The sequence below is a fragment of the Phoenix dactylifera genome, chromosome 1, assembly GCF_009389715.1.
Source record: "Phoenix dactylifera cultivar Barhee BC4 chromosome 1, palm_55x_up_171113_PBpolish2nd_filt_p, whole genome shotgun sequence".
Taxonomy (NCBI): Eukaryota; Viridiplantae; Streptophyta; class Magnoliopsida; order Arecales; family Arecaceae; genus Phoenix; species Phoenix dactylifera.
This window is the reverse complement of record NC_052392.1, coordinates 18,414,025-18,431,091: the sequence shown is the minus strand read 5'-3', so window position 1 is coordinate 18,431,091 and position 17,067 is coordinate 18,414,025. Positions and strand designations below refer to the sequence as shown.

General features: G+C 39.0%; 1 protein-coding gene across 3 annotated transcripts in view; it reads left to right on the top strand.

Moving 5' to 3' along the window:
• Positions 1-17,067, top strand: part of LOC103701502 (calcium-transporting ATPase 5, plasma membrane-type-like) — a 59,958-nt gene that overhangs the window by 10,677 nt on the left and 32,214 nt on the right. For all 3 annotated transcript variants that reach the window (XM_008783577.4, XM_008783575.4, XM_008783576.4), the window contains exons 4-8: positions 7,051-7,167; positions 7,246-7,288; positions 9,590-9,702; positions 9,794-9,925; positions 10,023-10,112. In XM_008783577.4, the coding sequence (XP_008781799.2) occupies positions 7,051-7,167; positions 7,246-7,288; positions 9,590-9,702; positions 9,794-9,925; positions 10,023-10,112 (495 nt within the window). The remainder of the gene's footprint in view (positions 1-7,050; positions 7,168-7,245; positions 7,289-9,589; positions 9,703-9,793; positions 9,926-10,022; positions 10,113-17,067) is intronic.

Below are 17,067 nucleotides of genomic sequence, written 5' to 3'. Positions count from 1 at the left end.
TGCAAGGCACAGGATGAGGAAGCCAACTATCATCGTCCACGAATTCGGAGCAAGCTGTGCTGGGACTAGGCGATAAGTCGTCAGGAGCTTGTTTACGAACCCGTATAGGGGAAACCTTAACCTCGCTTGGAGTGTTGCTACAAACACCCCAATCCGACCCTCTGGAGGGTCGTCGACTCGAGCCCCGGGCTCCGGGAGCTCTAGGGTAAACTCAGAAGGGATGAAGAACCGAACCTGAAGCAGGCTCAGATTCTTCTCACCTATGTTTGAGTTGATCCCATATGGTTCGTGGTTTCCCTTGAGCTCGGCTTCCTCCGTCGGCGGAAAGACTCGAGCTCGGGATGGGCCCGCACTAAGCATAAGGGCTCTCGAGGGCGATCCCATGGCCTTGCTCAAGGGAAAGCGAAAGAAAATAGAAAAAAAAGCTCCTCTGAGCAACCGAGAAGGATAAAGATGCCTACCTAGAGTTCTCACTGAAGAAAACAAAAAGAGAGCTCTCTGAGAGGTTCGCCAAGAAGCTCCAAAACACTCTGGAAACCTCTCCGAAAGCTCGAGAGCAACGGTGGCGGCCAGGAAGAAGGAAAACGGAAGATTAAATAAGAGCCCCAAAGGTCTCCCGAAGGCTTTATATATAGCCTGCTTCAACGGCTCCGATCGACTTCCCCAAGCGACTAATCAGCCAGGTTCCACCACGCGGCAGGCCCCGAGGCCGTCTCTGCAAATCTCTTCAGATCACGCCACTAAAGGCCGATCATCATGATGCACATCTTCGAAAAATGAGGCATTAATGATTGGCCCCTCATATTCCACCCGGCCATGCCTTGAAAAGAAGCGCGAACACAACATATTAAAGAGCTCCCACGACCGTTCCCGCTTCGATTGATGTGACGGCCTGATCTCCTCAAACTTGCCTAATGGAGCACGATCGAAAGTAATCGGATAAGGCAAAGTACACCCAGCTTGGTGCGCGCGTCTTGACTAAAATGCAAGACGATTAACGATCCAGCTACTCCCTTCGCCCGAGCCAAAGACCGGCTCGACCTTGGAAGTCGAGGGGCAAATGATGGGGGGCAAAATGGATCGTCCTGCTCACTACAGTAAGGCCACCCAATTCTAACCAAATAAACCCTAACATCGGTCGACCCGATCCTCGGCCCCACCAAGGGTCAATCCGAGCTTGAACTTTGTTGAGGACTCAGCCGACCTTGGACAGGTCTCCGGTGCTACAACCTGCGTCAACCTTCTCTGATGCTCATAGCAAGGCGTCGTGAGGGAGAAATTGCCGTGCACGAGCCGCGCACGATGTTAAGCACATGCGTTCTCCTCCAAAGCGGACAATACCTTACTCTCCGCTGAGCTGCTCCAATATTCTCCATAGATAACGTGCCCTGTCCGAGCTCAGGGCGCCCCTATATTCACCGACGCACCCCGACCGAGCTCGGGGTGCCTTATCTAGTGACGCGCCCCAATCTCTGAGCTCAGGGCGCTCTACCGAGCACATCTCAGAATCAGAGACGCCGACTTCACCGAGTATATAATGCGACCTCTTGACGAGCTCGGCCTCGCCCACGACCACATTTACGAGCGTGCCTACGCCCATCTACGTGGCCGTACATTGCAACACCTCCGCGCCATGCTTTACCTACTGGCCAATGACAGTCAATGACAACGCCATACTACTTCGGCCGTCCCCTGCTATGACTGTCAACGCCTTACCATTCACAAGAACGGATTGCACTGCGCGCCACAAACAGACCCTAGCTACGCGCCATCTGGCTTAAAGCCACTTCCTCTCATGATGAGAACGGCTATACCTCCGCCACTTGGACACCTCTACAGGGACTATAAATAGCCCCGTAAGGTAACGTAAGGGGAAACTTTTGGAAATCCATCCTAAATTCATTCTAACTTGATCGTCGGAGGGCCCTCACCGGAACCACAACAAGAGTTAAGGAAAAAAATTGCACAAGCTCACTCTGCACCACCACAATCACCTTCCCCGCCATCACGTACCAGCGTTGCCATGGCACTTCCCGTTAAACCCTAACTTCATATCTCCAATCCTGCTCAATAAATGATGTTGGACGAGGAAAGGAATATGGAGGTGTGGTAGTGGTGGTGTTTTTGTTGGAGGAAGGGGAAAACATCCTTGATTCTGCTTTTGATGGTGGAGAGAATTGGGGAGTGGTGGAACTGATGCTATGGATTGGGGCAGCAACATAGAGGAAGTGTCGTTGAAGGAGGAGTACAAAGTGGGCTTGGGACCAGCTGTGGCTAGAGCATAGAGATGGGAGTTTTAATATAGGAAGGCGGCTTGAAATTTTGGATTAATGTGATAAAGGGTTATGGACTTAGGGAGTTATTTTAACCTTTGATATTACTTCATTTACCACAGTGCCCTTGTTTTTGTTTTTTAAGTATTAACAATTTGGTCATGTCAACTTGACCCAGTTAGTAAATAGCTGGTTTCTAGTCACTTTGGCCAACTTCCCAAGTTTACCAATTGAAACCTGATTTGCTTGAAGTGGTAGCAGCTGACAGTTTTGTGACTTGAACTGAATGTTGTCTAATTTAAACCATGTCACTTCACATGGGGTTATGGTTTGGTTCAAAATTCGTATCAAACATTGCCAAATTTTTTTGACATTACTAAAAGAATATCATGAACTTATCTTTTGCTTCTTTAGACAAGTTAGGCTGAATAAGGCCAAATCAAAATCCAGATAATTTTGCTGAAGTAGGCTCTCATGTAAATTAAATCTAGGCATGAATAGCTGTTGAATATTTGGTCATGCTCCAATTTCAACTTTGGTTCAACTGATTTGGATTGTGATAGAGATCTAACTCAGTGCTCTATGCCTCTATCCAATGCCTTAGAACCTAAAATTCATGGATTGATAGCATATTTAAAACTCGACTATTGGTATAGATGCCTAAATCTTATTTGTGTCCATTAGCTGAAGCAATATTTGTCTCTTTAAGATTCCACAATTTGGTTCTTGGCTGGAAATCACCTGTGAATTACATGGTGGCCTAGCACTACTGGACACTTTGGGACTATTGATGGTTCTTTGCATTCTTGGAGTGGCTCTTCTTGAAGGCTTGCTAGATGTATTGTACCTCAAAGCCTTTGATTTTTCTATCGATTAGCCCAGCATATTGGACTAAACAACATGAGAGCAATTTACTTACATCATTTACCATAGTAGGCATGAGTATTGTGATCAGACGGATATTTAATCAAAGAAAATTGTTATCTAGATCCTTAATCTCATACAACCTTGCCTAGTGCAAGGGAACAAGTACTAAATCAATTCTCTTTAGCAACCAGATCAGAGGAAAATGAATAGAAGGGACTTATTAGATTGGCAACAGAGTCATTATTCAATGGGAAGAGAAGATTTTGGAGGAAGGTATTAGTTTCCCTGTTGGAATATGGAATAACAAAGAAGTTAGTTTCAAATGATGCAAGGAAAGAAACTGAGAAGCACCAGAAGTTAAAGTTCTTTGATTTGTTAAATAGGAAGGACAAAATTGGAAACAAATGTGTCTACTAAATTCAGGGATTTACTACTTGGGAATATGGTGATAAAGAACTGTTGACATCATTTGCTCATTCAAATCTCCTTGTTGGTTTTTTGTTGCTTGTCATACCTGAATTGCCAACTTGAAAAGAGTTATCATATCTTCCTATGTTGAGTACTTGCATTTATTGAAATTGAAAATAACATGCCTACAAAAGATATACTTCATATATGTCGAATAATCTTTTGATATTTTATGCACTATTAAAGTTCCTTATGATCAGTGAATGCCAGCCTTTAGATGTCAAAGCAAAAGGTTCATTGCTATTAGACAACTCATGCCTGTTGAATCATTTCAGACATCATTGCTGCTACTGTAGCCCCATATTATCAAATATGAAAACATGTTACTTTTGATAATATTATTGGTATGTTTAAAAATGCACATTATATTGTGACACATAATTTAGCTCCATCTTTAGATCCATCATCTTAGCTCCATACCTAGCAACTCATCTGAAGTAGATGGTAGAATGATGTTTTCATAGATGTGAACAGTGGTGCATGGTATGCCGTACCGGTCCGAACCGGACAATATGGGGCATACCGTACCATACCGGTTCGGTATCGGTATCGGTATGGGTGACGTATCAACACTTGGTCTGCCAAAAAAATTTTATACCACATTATACTGACATTGTGTTAGTGTGGCACTGGTACGGATTCTGGTACTGAGACAACTGCATGAGGCGTAACAATCTTTTGGTCCTGAACATACAATTATGTTTTTCATGACTCTTTGTGTAGCATGGAAACTTATTTATCCCGACTTAGAAAGCAATTCACTGTTATCTCTTACATTTTGTTTGCTCATTGTCCGAAAATATCTTCATGCTCTTTTATGTTGCTTTGCTTGGACTTATGGTTGTCATGCTTCTGATCATAAATAATAGATGGACTTTTCATGCATGTTTGGTAGGTGATTAATGTTGGGTGTTAGGTGAACTGATGTCAATTACGTCTCTGTATATTGTGGTTGTGAGACCACATTGCATGATGACCTTACACATTTTCCCTTGTGCTAGCTGGGTGCGGAAATTAAGCTTTTATATAAAAGATTCTGCAAAAGATTTAATCATCGCTATTTTGAACATGGTACAACTTAGATACCCTATTTTTTAAATATGCAAGATTTTTTTCACTGATTTGGTCATACGAACATGGATTTGTCAAAGGATGCACGGTGAATACTTATAATAGATCGATCTGATGATGAGTTATCTGTTTAAGTTAAATATATCCATTAAAACTCCAGCAGGATAGTACTTTTGTCACTAGTTCATCACACCTTCATTGTTAAAATAAATCATAAGATGCATGGTCTGCCGAACTGGGCTAAACCACCTGGTTCACCCTATACCGAACCGAACCGGTGTAGAATCAGCATGGTTCAGTGCTGTTTTTCAGAAAATAGCATGAACCGCTCCGAATTGGACGGTTCTGGTGCGAACTGCTCGGTTTGCACCAGTTCAAACCGGTGCGACCCCCCCTTTCAATATCTCAAAAGGCTTGAATCGGTATCATACTGAACCGATATTGTACTGAACCGGTATCGTACCGACATGGGTCCTAGTATCAGTTCGGCTAACCTTGATAAGTTGTTTATTGATTCAAGTCGGAAAGCGCATATGGTTTCTCTTTTGGATGTCAATAACTTGCTTTTTAATGTATGGAGCAAAAAGGTATGGAAATATAATGAGTTTTTTTTTAAACTTTATTTATATGGGTACGAAAAACTGGGGTTCAGAGATATTTTTGGCTGCTTCTTTGAAAGAATAGATCAAGCTTCAATCGTGCATATGTTAATTTCACATTACTTTTAAAGATGCACCATGATGTTTTTAAAGGCAGACAAAAAAGGGGTTTTGATGTGTTGCATTTATCATGTATTGCATCTATCTTGCAATCAATCTATCTCTATGTATGCATGCATGGAAATAGGATAAAATTATGTTGCATTGGGCAATTTTAAAGTTAGACAAAAGAGGGTTTTGATGTGTTGCATTTATTATGTGTTGCATCTATCTTTAAATCAATCTAGCTATGTATGTATGCATGGAAATAGGATAGGATTATATGGATCGAGCAAAGTTCTCAAGTTGGTCTCACGTCTCTTCTACATCTGATAAATTGCACTGAGCAGCTTTAGTTACCTGGGTTTCTTTGAGTCATTTAATCCATGCCTCTATAGCAAATTTTCTCCATGATGATTATGTCAACTTCTGCTGTGATGATGGCATGAGTTTAAAGTGCTTGGAATTCCTCCATGTACTTGTCCAATGTAATTCCTTAAGCATAACTGAAGGTGCCCTGTGAGGCTGTGAGAATAATTGCAACTTGCTTTGCCAAATGCAATATAATTTGACTCAAGTAAATTATTTATATATGCATGCATTTGATAAATGATTACTACTTACTAACTTACTATATATCTGCCTTCACTGAAGCTTATTTATCGAGGAAAATCAAATCATTTTAGCTCAAACCAAGTCATTAAATGCAATATAATTTGACTCAAGTAAATTATTTATATATGCATGCATTTGATAAATGATTACTACTTACTAACTTACTATATATCTGCCTTCACTGAAGCTTATTTATCGAGGAAAATCAAATCATTTTAGCTCAAACCAAGTCATGATATGAGAGATTTGTTTATAAATATACCTAGCTGATGCAAAAAAAAAAATGGTGGATCATTAAGACTGAGAACCTGCACCCCTAGAATGATTTGCAGCTTTAAAATGCTTAGAAACCGAAGGTTTTGGAGGTTTCTGACCTATACATCAAGTGGTGAGAAAAATGTCACTGACATGCCAGGAGTGGTGAGGTGGAGGTTCAGTAAGGTGAGGGAGGTGAAGAGGGGGCACGGGCAAGCATTCTTAGCCATGGTATGATAATAAGAAAGAAAACGAAGCATTATTTTTGTTCCAGATGTTTTTCTAGCTAATTGCACCCTGGGATTTATATCTATGTAGCCTATTATGTGGGCATGAGATGGGAAGATATGGACTGCTTAATATTCATAACAAATCAATTTTCTCATAAATCCTTGAGTTACTGTTTTTCCTGAAAGTAATGCACTTTCCAGGCATAGTTTTATACTTTTATTGTTGTTCTGTCAGTAACTCTAGCTTGTATGTTTCTTTGTAATGAGTTAGCCAAGGGTGCTGTTATGTTAGCATGACAGTTCAGTCTCTCTCTCTCTCTCTCTACCCTCTCTGCCTCTCCCTATTCACCAACGTCATTAAGTACAATTCTGCGTTAACTATTTTCTTTGCTTGTTCATTAAACAGAGATATCTCATTGCTAGATTCTTTCTATTTTTGATATGTTAAACAGATTAATGTGTGAATAATCTTCACTTTTATATAAATGGTTTTTGGTATTTGATAGCACAAAATTGATAGTATGTGGTTATTGGTTAATATCACACTCAGTCATTCTTTTCTTTTTTTCACAGCAAGCGGCACTTGTGCTGAATGCTTCTCGCAGGTTTAGATATACTCTGGATTTGAAGAAGGAGGAAGAAAAGGACCAAATAAGGAGAAAAATTCGTGCACATGCTCAAGTCATAAGGGTATCAGTTTCAGCCGCATCTGGACATAGCTTTTGTACAGACATTTCTATTTGCTCATCCTATTTCTGACTTCTTCAGGCAGCGTTTCTTTTCAAAGAGGCTGGGGAAAGGGAGCGCCCAGGTACTAAATGTGCTCAAAATTGATTTGATGTATATTTGACTAATGCTTATATTTGTTATGTTTCTTTTTGTACTCATGTTGTTATTTGATCTTCTCTTCTTTATGGATAAAATAATAATATAGTTTATTACTTTACGCCTGTTTTAATCTGACCAGGTGATATTTGTCCAGACTGATACACATGCATTGGTTCTTCTCTTTTTTGTTATTCTTTCTTGTTGAATTAAAATCTTCAATTTTTCGTCTTTTGCCTTATTTCCCTAATGCTTATTGCTATACATGATAATGGGGCACAATTTGCAACTTAGGCAGGTTGCTTCACATTATGAGCTCACCAAAGCCAACTTAACTGATGTATTTTCCCATCCCAAATCCAATTTGGCTTGATTTAGAGACTGATTTGCTTAATCAAGACCTGATTGAACCCCAAATCTTCCAAGCCAATCACAATTCTTGTTGCATTGGGATAGGCATGTTTTTTAGCAGTTTTGAGTGCCAACTATACTATAGTATAATCTTGTTTTTAATAGAAGTCTCATTTCTCAGGAAATGGGAGACTAAGGCCCTGTTTGAGGGAGCTGTTGGTAGTAGAGCTTTTAGAAGTAGAGCTTCCTGAAGTAAAACTTTTATAAAAAGCTGTTTTTGTTTGGTAACCATATTTCTAAAGTGCTGTGGCATTTAACATGTATTTGGTAAACAAACTGAGAAAGTACTTTTGTATGACAAAATTACTATAAAACGCATTGCATAGTATTATACAACAGAGCATAATAAAATATAACATATATTAATATATAAATATATGATATAGTATAATATTACTGTAATGTAATATAATATTATTATAATATAGTAATATAACATTGCATTACTATAGCATAATAATTTAATATAATATTAAATTATTTAACATAACATATCAATGTATTATGATATAATGTAATATAATATTATATTTATAGTAAAATACAATAATAAAAGTACAAAATATTATAATTATTAGCATACATTAATTTCCCATAATATAACATAATATTAAATTATTTAACATAACATATTAATGTATTATGATATAATTTAATATAATATTATATTTATAGTATAATACAATAATAGAAAACAAGAATACCTTTTCTTGCATGGAAGGGAGTCTGATCCACGACTAGAGTTCTTTGTTAGGGCTTTAGCAAATTTTTAGATTTATAAAGGGACAAAGTATGTAATTGTTTTATTTTATTATGGGTATTTTGGTCAAAAAAAATAGCTTCCCGAGATAGCTCAAAATAGTTTTTTCGGAAAGCTCCAAAATGGAACTTCTTCCAAAAAGCTGTTTTTAGCTTTCTGGAAAAGCTAAAAAAATTTCTTAAAATTTTTATCAAACACCCTTTTCATCCAAAAGTGCTTTTAGAGGGTCAGAAAGTGCTTTTTGCCCTTCCAAAAACTCCCCCAAATGGAGCCTTAGAGTTTCACCTCCAGAAATCCCATCATTTTTAAATTCTTACTCTTAGGAGAGCAAAACAAGATAAGCGCACATCCTAAAAATTGGATTGAATTTATCAAGTCACACAAATAATAAAAAAATATTTTCAATCATGTAAAATCACAAAAATTCGTACTTCCTCGTTTGCATTCAAATGCCCATCTCTGTTACTACATAAGCTAGTTAATAGAGCATTTTATTTGAGTAAATAATAAATATTATTGTTTTATGAATTTTCTGGCCTAGACAGTATCTGAGTGTTATTCTGTATAATTAAACAAACTGCTAGTGCTTCTGCAGATGATTGTTGTATGTCAAGTTGGTTTGTACCAACAAAAAATAGAGCATTTTATTTGAGTAAATAATAAATATTATTTTTTTATGAATTTTCTGGCCTAGACAGTATCTGAGTGTTATTCTGTATAATTAAACAAACTGCTAGTGCTTGTGCAGATGATTGTTGTATGTCAAGTTGGTTTGGAAACTATTAAGGGTTCTATTGTTACAATAAAGAGTCAGTATTGGGTTGGTCACTTTGTTGCTCCCCTACTTCTAGCAAAACCCAACTATATTATGGTTGGTGTTTTTGCTAGACCAACCCTGATTGTCGAAGTTCAGTAAACACCAAATCCAGCATCACCCATGGCTGGATTTGTTTTTTTTTAACCTAGGGCAGGTCGCATCCCTAATAAATATCTGCTGAACTTTTGATTGCTCAATTTTATTCTTTTTTCAGATTTACATTTCATAATAAAATGCATTTTAAGGCTTTAATGAATATCTTCTACTATTATTGTACTCTGTGTTTGTATCTGTCCTAGGCACGCCGGGAAGCTTACCAAAACTTCCAACTGATGGTTTTGGCATTGGAGAGGAGCAGCTTACTTTAGTGACAAGGAATCATGATTATTCTGCTCTACAAGAATATGGCGGGGCAAGTATCCATTAAAATCTTAGGCCCATGCTAAGAAACTGTTATCTTCTTACCTATTACTCTAAGCACATTTTCTTGCCATTTTATTTAGGTTAAAGGGCTGTCAAATTTGTTAAAAACCAATTTAGACAGGGGAATTAGTAAAGATGATGCTGAATTATTACATAGGAGGAACGCATTTGGGGCCAACACTTATCCTCGAAAAAAAGGAAGAAGTTTTTTGGTATGTCTTACTTATGGTCACCTATCATTTTCACTCGCTGCTTGGTAAGAAAAATTGTCCATAACATTTTATATTCTGTCTGGTTTCACTTTTTTAGATTTTTCTATGGGAAGCTTGTCAAGACTTAACCCTTGTCATCCTTATGATAGCTGCGGTAATATCATTGGTATTGGGCATGAAGACAGAGGTGAGATTGACCTTGTATTGCCGTATTTATTTTCTTGCCCAGACACTCTACTGTAATGTCTTGTACAATAGTTTAACACAATAGTACCTTTTTTCTTATAAGGCTGTACATATTACGTAATAAGGTTATGTGAAATTGTCTATGTTGCTGCTGCTGCTGCTGTTCCTACTATTATTATTTTCTTTTACTTTCTGGGGTCCTCAGTCTTCCTGACTTCTATTAAGTACTAGTGCATTGTGTTAGATTCTAGTTAGTATACAGCTTTTGAAGGACTGCCACTCTTATCTACCAAAAAAAACGATTTCTACCCTTTAAATAATGATTTAAACTACGGTAAATTTTAATTTATACTGACTTGTGCATCTTGATTTCTCATCACACTCTTAAAAGTTCGCTTGTGAAAACCTTTTAAGTGCAAATCAAATCAATTAGTTGCAAAGTTCGCCGTCTTAGTACTGGACCCCGTACTGGTGCCACTCTAGTATTGTGTCGATACGGTACGGTATGAAGTCTTTTTGGCATACCGAGTGTCGATACGCCACTTATACCAGGTACCGGTATCAAACTGGTACGATATGATACGTTCCGTACTATCCGGTTTGGGCTAGTACAACGAACCATTATTAGTAGTTGCATAAGATCTTGCTATTTGGGTAAGCGATTGCTGTGTGTTCCTTCAGGTAAAAACATGGACGGTTATGATATTGAAATAAAATGGTTGCTTGCACAAACTCTTAATGCAAAAATGTATTATTATATATTTTGGTTATTTAAGATTAAAATATTTTATTAATTGGGGAATAGGATTGGGATTATGTAAGCATGGGGAAGCTATATAAGCTTCACTTGGTTGTTTGAAGTGGATGTTGGCTATCCCATTATAATTCTTTAAGATGTTGTATTGTATTTGGATGTTGGCCTTGCATTTGAGATCATGAATGACTAAATTATTGATGTTTAAATGATGGGATGCCATGGGTGTATTGCAGTTATACAATATCGTTGAAACTTGAGATAGAACTTTGGAAGAAAATTATAGGACCAGTTATGGACCAAGATGTAGGTTGAGCTTAACATAAACTGGATGTTTATTCGGATGTGTTAATGCCATTTTGAATGTTTTATTTATAAAATAAGTACATTGTTGGAGATTAAGTAGCAAGACCCATGAAGTTAAAATGAAAATCATTTTTTGATGGCTTAGGGACATTTTGTGTGTATTTAGGGCTTAGTTACCAGAAGTGAGTGTAGGAGCAGATTTGGTGTTGTGTGTGTGGAAGTGGGTCTCTTTTTTTTTCCTTTTTTCCTTTTAAAAAGTAAGGCAGCAGACATGAGGAAGAGTTTCAGTTAGTATATTATTAGTCGAGCTGAATGTTGTTACTTGAGCTCTATCAAGACTTCATTGTCATGTTATTTCCCATAATTCTTGCTTTCCGGTTTATGGTGTACGATGTGATGTGAAATTAACAAAGACGATATATTCTTGGACAACCATCGGAAACTATGACCAAAGGAAGGTCAAGAAGGCATTCTTGATTACATGCAAGAGTTTGGAGAGACTTGAATTTGTCTTGATAGCTGAAGGTAACTAAAGTTTGATAAGTCTGATATTGATTGAAGAACATGCAGATGCATATTCATGGCTCATGAGGTAAACTGAACAGTGATGTTTAGCTTACAGTCATATACCAGAATTTTCTCATTATTCTTTGTTTTCAAATGAAGTTGTTGATACCTTACTCTTGCTTTAACTATTTGATCCCCCCTTTTTTAAGGATAAACTTGATTAAATTTACTGCCAATCTATCTAGAACAAACTTCAACAGTTTCTTCTTTAAAAGCTGTTTTAGAACCTTCCATTCAGTTTTTGTTACTTTGACTCTTTATCTTGTTCGTATCCAGCATAACCGTGTTATTTGCTCATCATGCACAAATTTTGCCTTTGTTGCTCTTAGCGTATGATGTAATATGAGGGCTTGCATGAGGTAAAGTACTTACATTGGGTGTGTTGGTAGGATGATTTGTACATGCATGTCTGGAAGATATCCATATAGGGTTGTTCAAAATTGAAACCTTGATGAATTGGGCTTGCTTTTGACCATGTGGTGCATATTGCATACTCTGAACATATGGGGAGCAACCTTTTTTTGTAAGTGGTAAGTGGCTATTTGTTACAGACAAAACAATCCTTGACAGCATGCCTATAATATTGATATCTAACCATTGGTCAACCATCGAAACCATCTTCCTTTGTTTTAGATTATGAAATGTGGATTGTAAGGAAGATCTAAAAGGACAAACTTTTTTTGTAAGCGGTAAGTGGCTATTTGTTACAGACAAAACAATCCTTGACAGCATGCCTATAATATTGATATCTAACCATTGGTCAACCATCGAAACCATCTTCCTTTGTTTTAGATTATGAAATGTGGATTGTAAGGAAGATCTAAAAGGAGGGATGCAACTTGGGTGAGGTGGTTTGTTTCAAGACTAATCCTGACCCAACACTACCTTGATATATTCCAGACCTTAACTAAACCGACCTGACCTTGTATTGGGATTTCTTGAAACCAACCCAAGTCAACACCCTTAAGCTCAATTCATATCAGGTTGGAGTTAGTATTGGTTTAGATTGTGCTGGTTTAATCATGTTAGCTTGGTTATTTTTGTTTCAAGACTAATCCTTACCCAACACTACCTTGATATATTTCAACCCTTAACTAAACCTACCTTACCTTGTATGGGATTTCTTGAAACCAACCCAACTCAACACCCTTAAGCTCAATTCATATCAGGTTGGAGTTATTATTGGTTTAGATTATGCTGGTTTAATTAGGTTAGCTTGATTATTTTTGTATAGGTAATGTAAGATTAGAGAAAGGTTTTAAGAAATTTTGTCAACTTAATATTTAGCATCTTGGGGTCTCATGCAAGTGCAGCTAAGCTATTCTATAAATTAATAGGCTAAGATATAGTTATATGAAACATACAAGCGAGGTCTGCAAAACCTGTACTGGGAACCATACTGGTACCTTATGGCTTTGTATGGTATGTTTGGTATATATGGTATGCACCCTACACAGAGACAAACCTTCGACATTTTATTCTCACTCCTAACTATGGTACCAAAGTTCGCAATCTCGGTACCGGGTACTGTATCAGTACTTTATCAATTCGGTATGGTACAGTACGGTACACCCCTATATCGAAATAGTTGTCTAACCATTTTTCTCAATTTTTATTTCGATACGCTTCGATACAGGTCGGTACATCTCGGTACGGGCCGATACACACCTTGGTACAGGTCGGTTCATCTTGGTACGGGATAGTATACCTTCGTACAGAGCGTACCATACCGTACCGGAAGAAAATCTGTATGAAACTTAATTTCAAGTTGGTACAAGCCCGGTACTTGGCGGTACGACAGACCATGTATGGTACCACTTGAAATCGAGCAGTACGGGTTGGTACCGGGCGGTACGAGGTGGTTTCGCTCAATTCAAAGTAGTGTGGAGTGATTTGACTTGTACCAAATCGAACCTTGGTGTTGTAATGGTACCTTACTGGTCTCATATAGTTAGTTAGTACAACCGTTACAAGGCAAACCTTGCATACAAGTATGTAAAATACAAATGTAAATTTATTTATTATATCAATTTTGGTTGAGTGGGTTTGTGACGACCCAGAATCTCACCCAAAAGGTATGAGCTAGAAAGTGTTATTTTGATTCCTTGGTCTTATATAAGTATCCAACAGCTTCCTGACAAATAATCAAGGTGGGACCCAACACGCATGTACGGATGTTGACTTACTCTCTGTGTTTTAAGCTCTGGCGTCCTCACCCTGACAAATCTAGTCAAATCTAATCACACCACAATCGGCTCGTGGCCAGCCTTAAAAGGACCCGTGCTGCACTGTCCCTAATCCACATGGGTCAAGAGCCCGGTCTGCCCAAATACTATTTGTATCTAGGACCTCATCCAAAAAGCCTAGCCGATATGTGTTATTTGGATTCCTTAGTTATTTATAAGTACCCAAGATCTCCTAGGTAAAAATCAATATGGGACTAAACACATGCTCTCATGGGTTCTCACGGGGTTGGTTGGATTGGGCTTGAACCTAACCTAACCAAACTTGGGTTGCGAATGGCATTTGAGTCTAAGCCTCATCAAAGTTCATAAAAGCTTGGCCTAACCTTACCAATGAGTGGGTTGAGCCAAATCCAAGTTGCACCTTAACTTAGGGATTCTTCGTTGCATTTTTCATGGGATTGGATGCTAGTTGACATAGGTCAAGCTTAGAAATTGTGATATAGTGAGACATGACCACTTCTAAATGAAATTACAATGAAGAATAGGATATGTGATAGACAAATATCTTGTATAGGTAAGGAGATGAGGGCAATCATTTTAATTACATATGTAAAAAAGGGTGTCCTAGTGTATGAGACTTCTATCCAAGGTCGGAGGAATCAGTACCGAACTTCGTACCGATTTCTCCGCGGGATGGCTCGGTACGGGCCCACGCTATGCCGTGCCGGGCCCGTACCGACACAACGAACATATGGGAGAGAAGCAAAATGAGAGAGGAAAAGAGAGAGCGGGGGAGGGAGGGAGAGGACACCGGAGGAGGGTTGGTGGAACCTGGCGGAGGCCGTGAGGGGACCGGCGCCAGGGAAGAAGGCCTCGTAAGCGGCCGACCTCCTGTTTCGTTCGAAACAGGGGTCGGTCGCTTAAAAAATTTGTCAATTCGTAAGTGAAGTCGGCAATCGATATGCCGACTTCACTGCTTCCGTTTTGTATGAGAGCGGGCGCACTTTCTTCTGAACTCACTGACCTCCCGCCCACCGCCCATGTTTGCAGAGACGAAAGGGAATCGATTAGGCCTAGCACTTAAGGCTTCTAGCTCCTCTCCTGTTGATATGTTTTGTCACCTCGCTTCGATTTGCTGACTTCACTTACGAATCGGCAAATTTTTTAAGCGATCGACCCTTATTTCGAACGAAACAGGGGTCGGCCGCTTAAGCGGCCTTCTTCCCCAGTGCCGGCCCCCTCGCGGTCTCTGCCAGCCCTCCGCTAGCATCCCTCCCTCCCTCCCCCGCTCTCTCTCTTTTTCTCTCTTGTTCTGCCTCTCCAGGGGTCGGCCACTTAAGCGGCCCTTCTTCCCCGGCGCCGGCCCCCTCGCATCCTCCGCCGATGTCCTCTCCCTCTCTCTTCCTTCTCCGCTCACTTTCTCTTTCCTTCTCCTTCTCCAGCTTTGGGAACACATCTCGTTTTTTGAGCCTGAACCGTACCGGTGGCTCACCGATACGGATTGAAACGGGCGGAACCGGTCGGTTCGGGTCGGTTCCGCTGACGTTGCTTCTATCACTGCAGGATTTGGGGAGGGTCAAATATATACAACCTTATTCTGCATGCAGGGAGACTGTTTTTGTGTTTTGAACCCATGATACCTGGCCATAATGAAGTAACCTTACCATTGCACTAAGCCCACCCTCATTTTTATTATGTGTTATAAATTTTCTTTGATTTATAAGTAGTCTTTTAATTAAAAAAAATGTGGTTTTTTTGACATGTACGTCTTTTTTTTGGTACAAAGGATGAACATCTTTACTACATATAATGGGAAGGCCTTGGAGTCCAGCATGCTTGTGTTGGACACCAGGCATGCCTTGCCAATAATGCTGGCTTGGAGTCCGGCATGTGCTGGAATCTGAAATGCCCAATGCTGTCACATTTTTAAAAGATTTTTCCCTTTCTTATTGTGCTTAGAAAACAAAAAAAAACTCTCTTTATCCATGACCCAGAGATTTCCTGAAAGAGAATCCTTGCATGTGCTGAATTCTAGTGAGCAAAAGCACATTGGAAGCAGAGTTAGAAGGTGAAAGACTAGAAGATGGGAGGGCCTTCCAGGCCAAGCATGTATTTAGAGAAGCCAATTGAGCGGCCGACTGGGTGGCGGCCCATGCGGCCCACCACTTAGGGTACAAACTTTGGTCAGAGGAGGGATAGCTGCCACTAGCATTTCGCGAGTTATTGTATTTTAACTTTCTTGGGTGTATTCGTACACGCACTGTATGAAACACCCGCTTCCAGCAAAAAAAAAAAAGACTAGAAGATCATGAATAGCCAGGAACTAACAGAGAAGATCGGCATATTTAATTTTTAATTTGCTCATCTTTTCATATTAGAATGGACCGCACCACGAGCTGGTTTTATTCATATTAATTTGCAATTTTTATGTAATTTAGCAATGAATTTAAGTATGATTGACACCCTTGTGAGTTATAATCTGAAGCCACCTTCTCAATGATTTGTCTCAGCTACTCCATTCCTTTATGACTGTTGTGTAAGTAGTTTCAGTCCTTGCATATTTTTTAAGGCACGCTTGTTGTACTCATGGAGCCTTAATTTATGTTATTGCCAAAATCTTGCTTCTAAATTGAGGAGCATTAAGGAGAAAATGTTTGTTTTGCATTCCTGCTTTACTATAAAATGCAATTCCATTAGAGTTCCTTAAAAAGTATGATTTGTTAGCTCGAGAACTGCTGAAAGTTTGCAGCGGTGTGCTCTTAGAAGTTGACCTGTAGTTTGCGACATTGGTATGAAGGAGCACCTAAGAGTGTCCAGAAAGCATGTTTTACATAGTAAAAGATCCGTGATCATAATCAGCCAGATGTGCATATTTCTAACCACAGGCAATTGTGAAAAGACATGGTGAAAAGAATTTAAACATAATCACTCCATCTGACATGACTTTCTGACCAATGCCACTTTTGAAGTGCAATTATGAAATTAAGTTATATGAGCTACTTGACTTGCTTAGATTTGAATTTCTCTGATAGTTCTTTAATGAAGTTTGGACTAGTGCATGCTTAACCAGACCAAAATCTGGTCAGCATTTGATTGATAATGTAAATTGTCTTGGATTATGTGGTATTTCTCTTGGAGTTTTT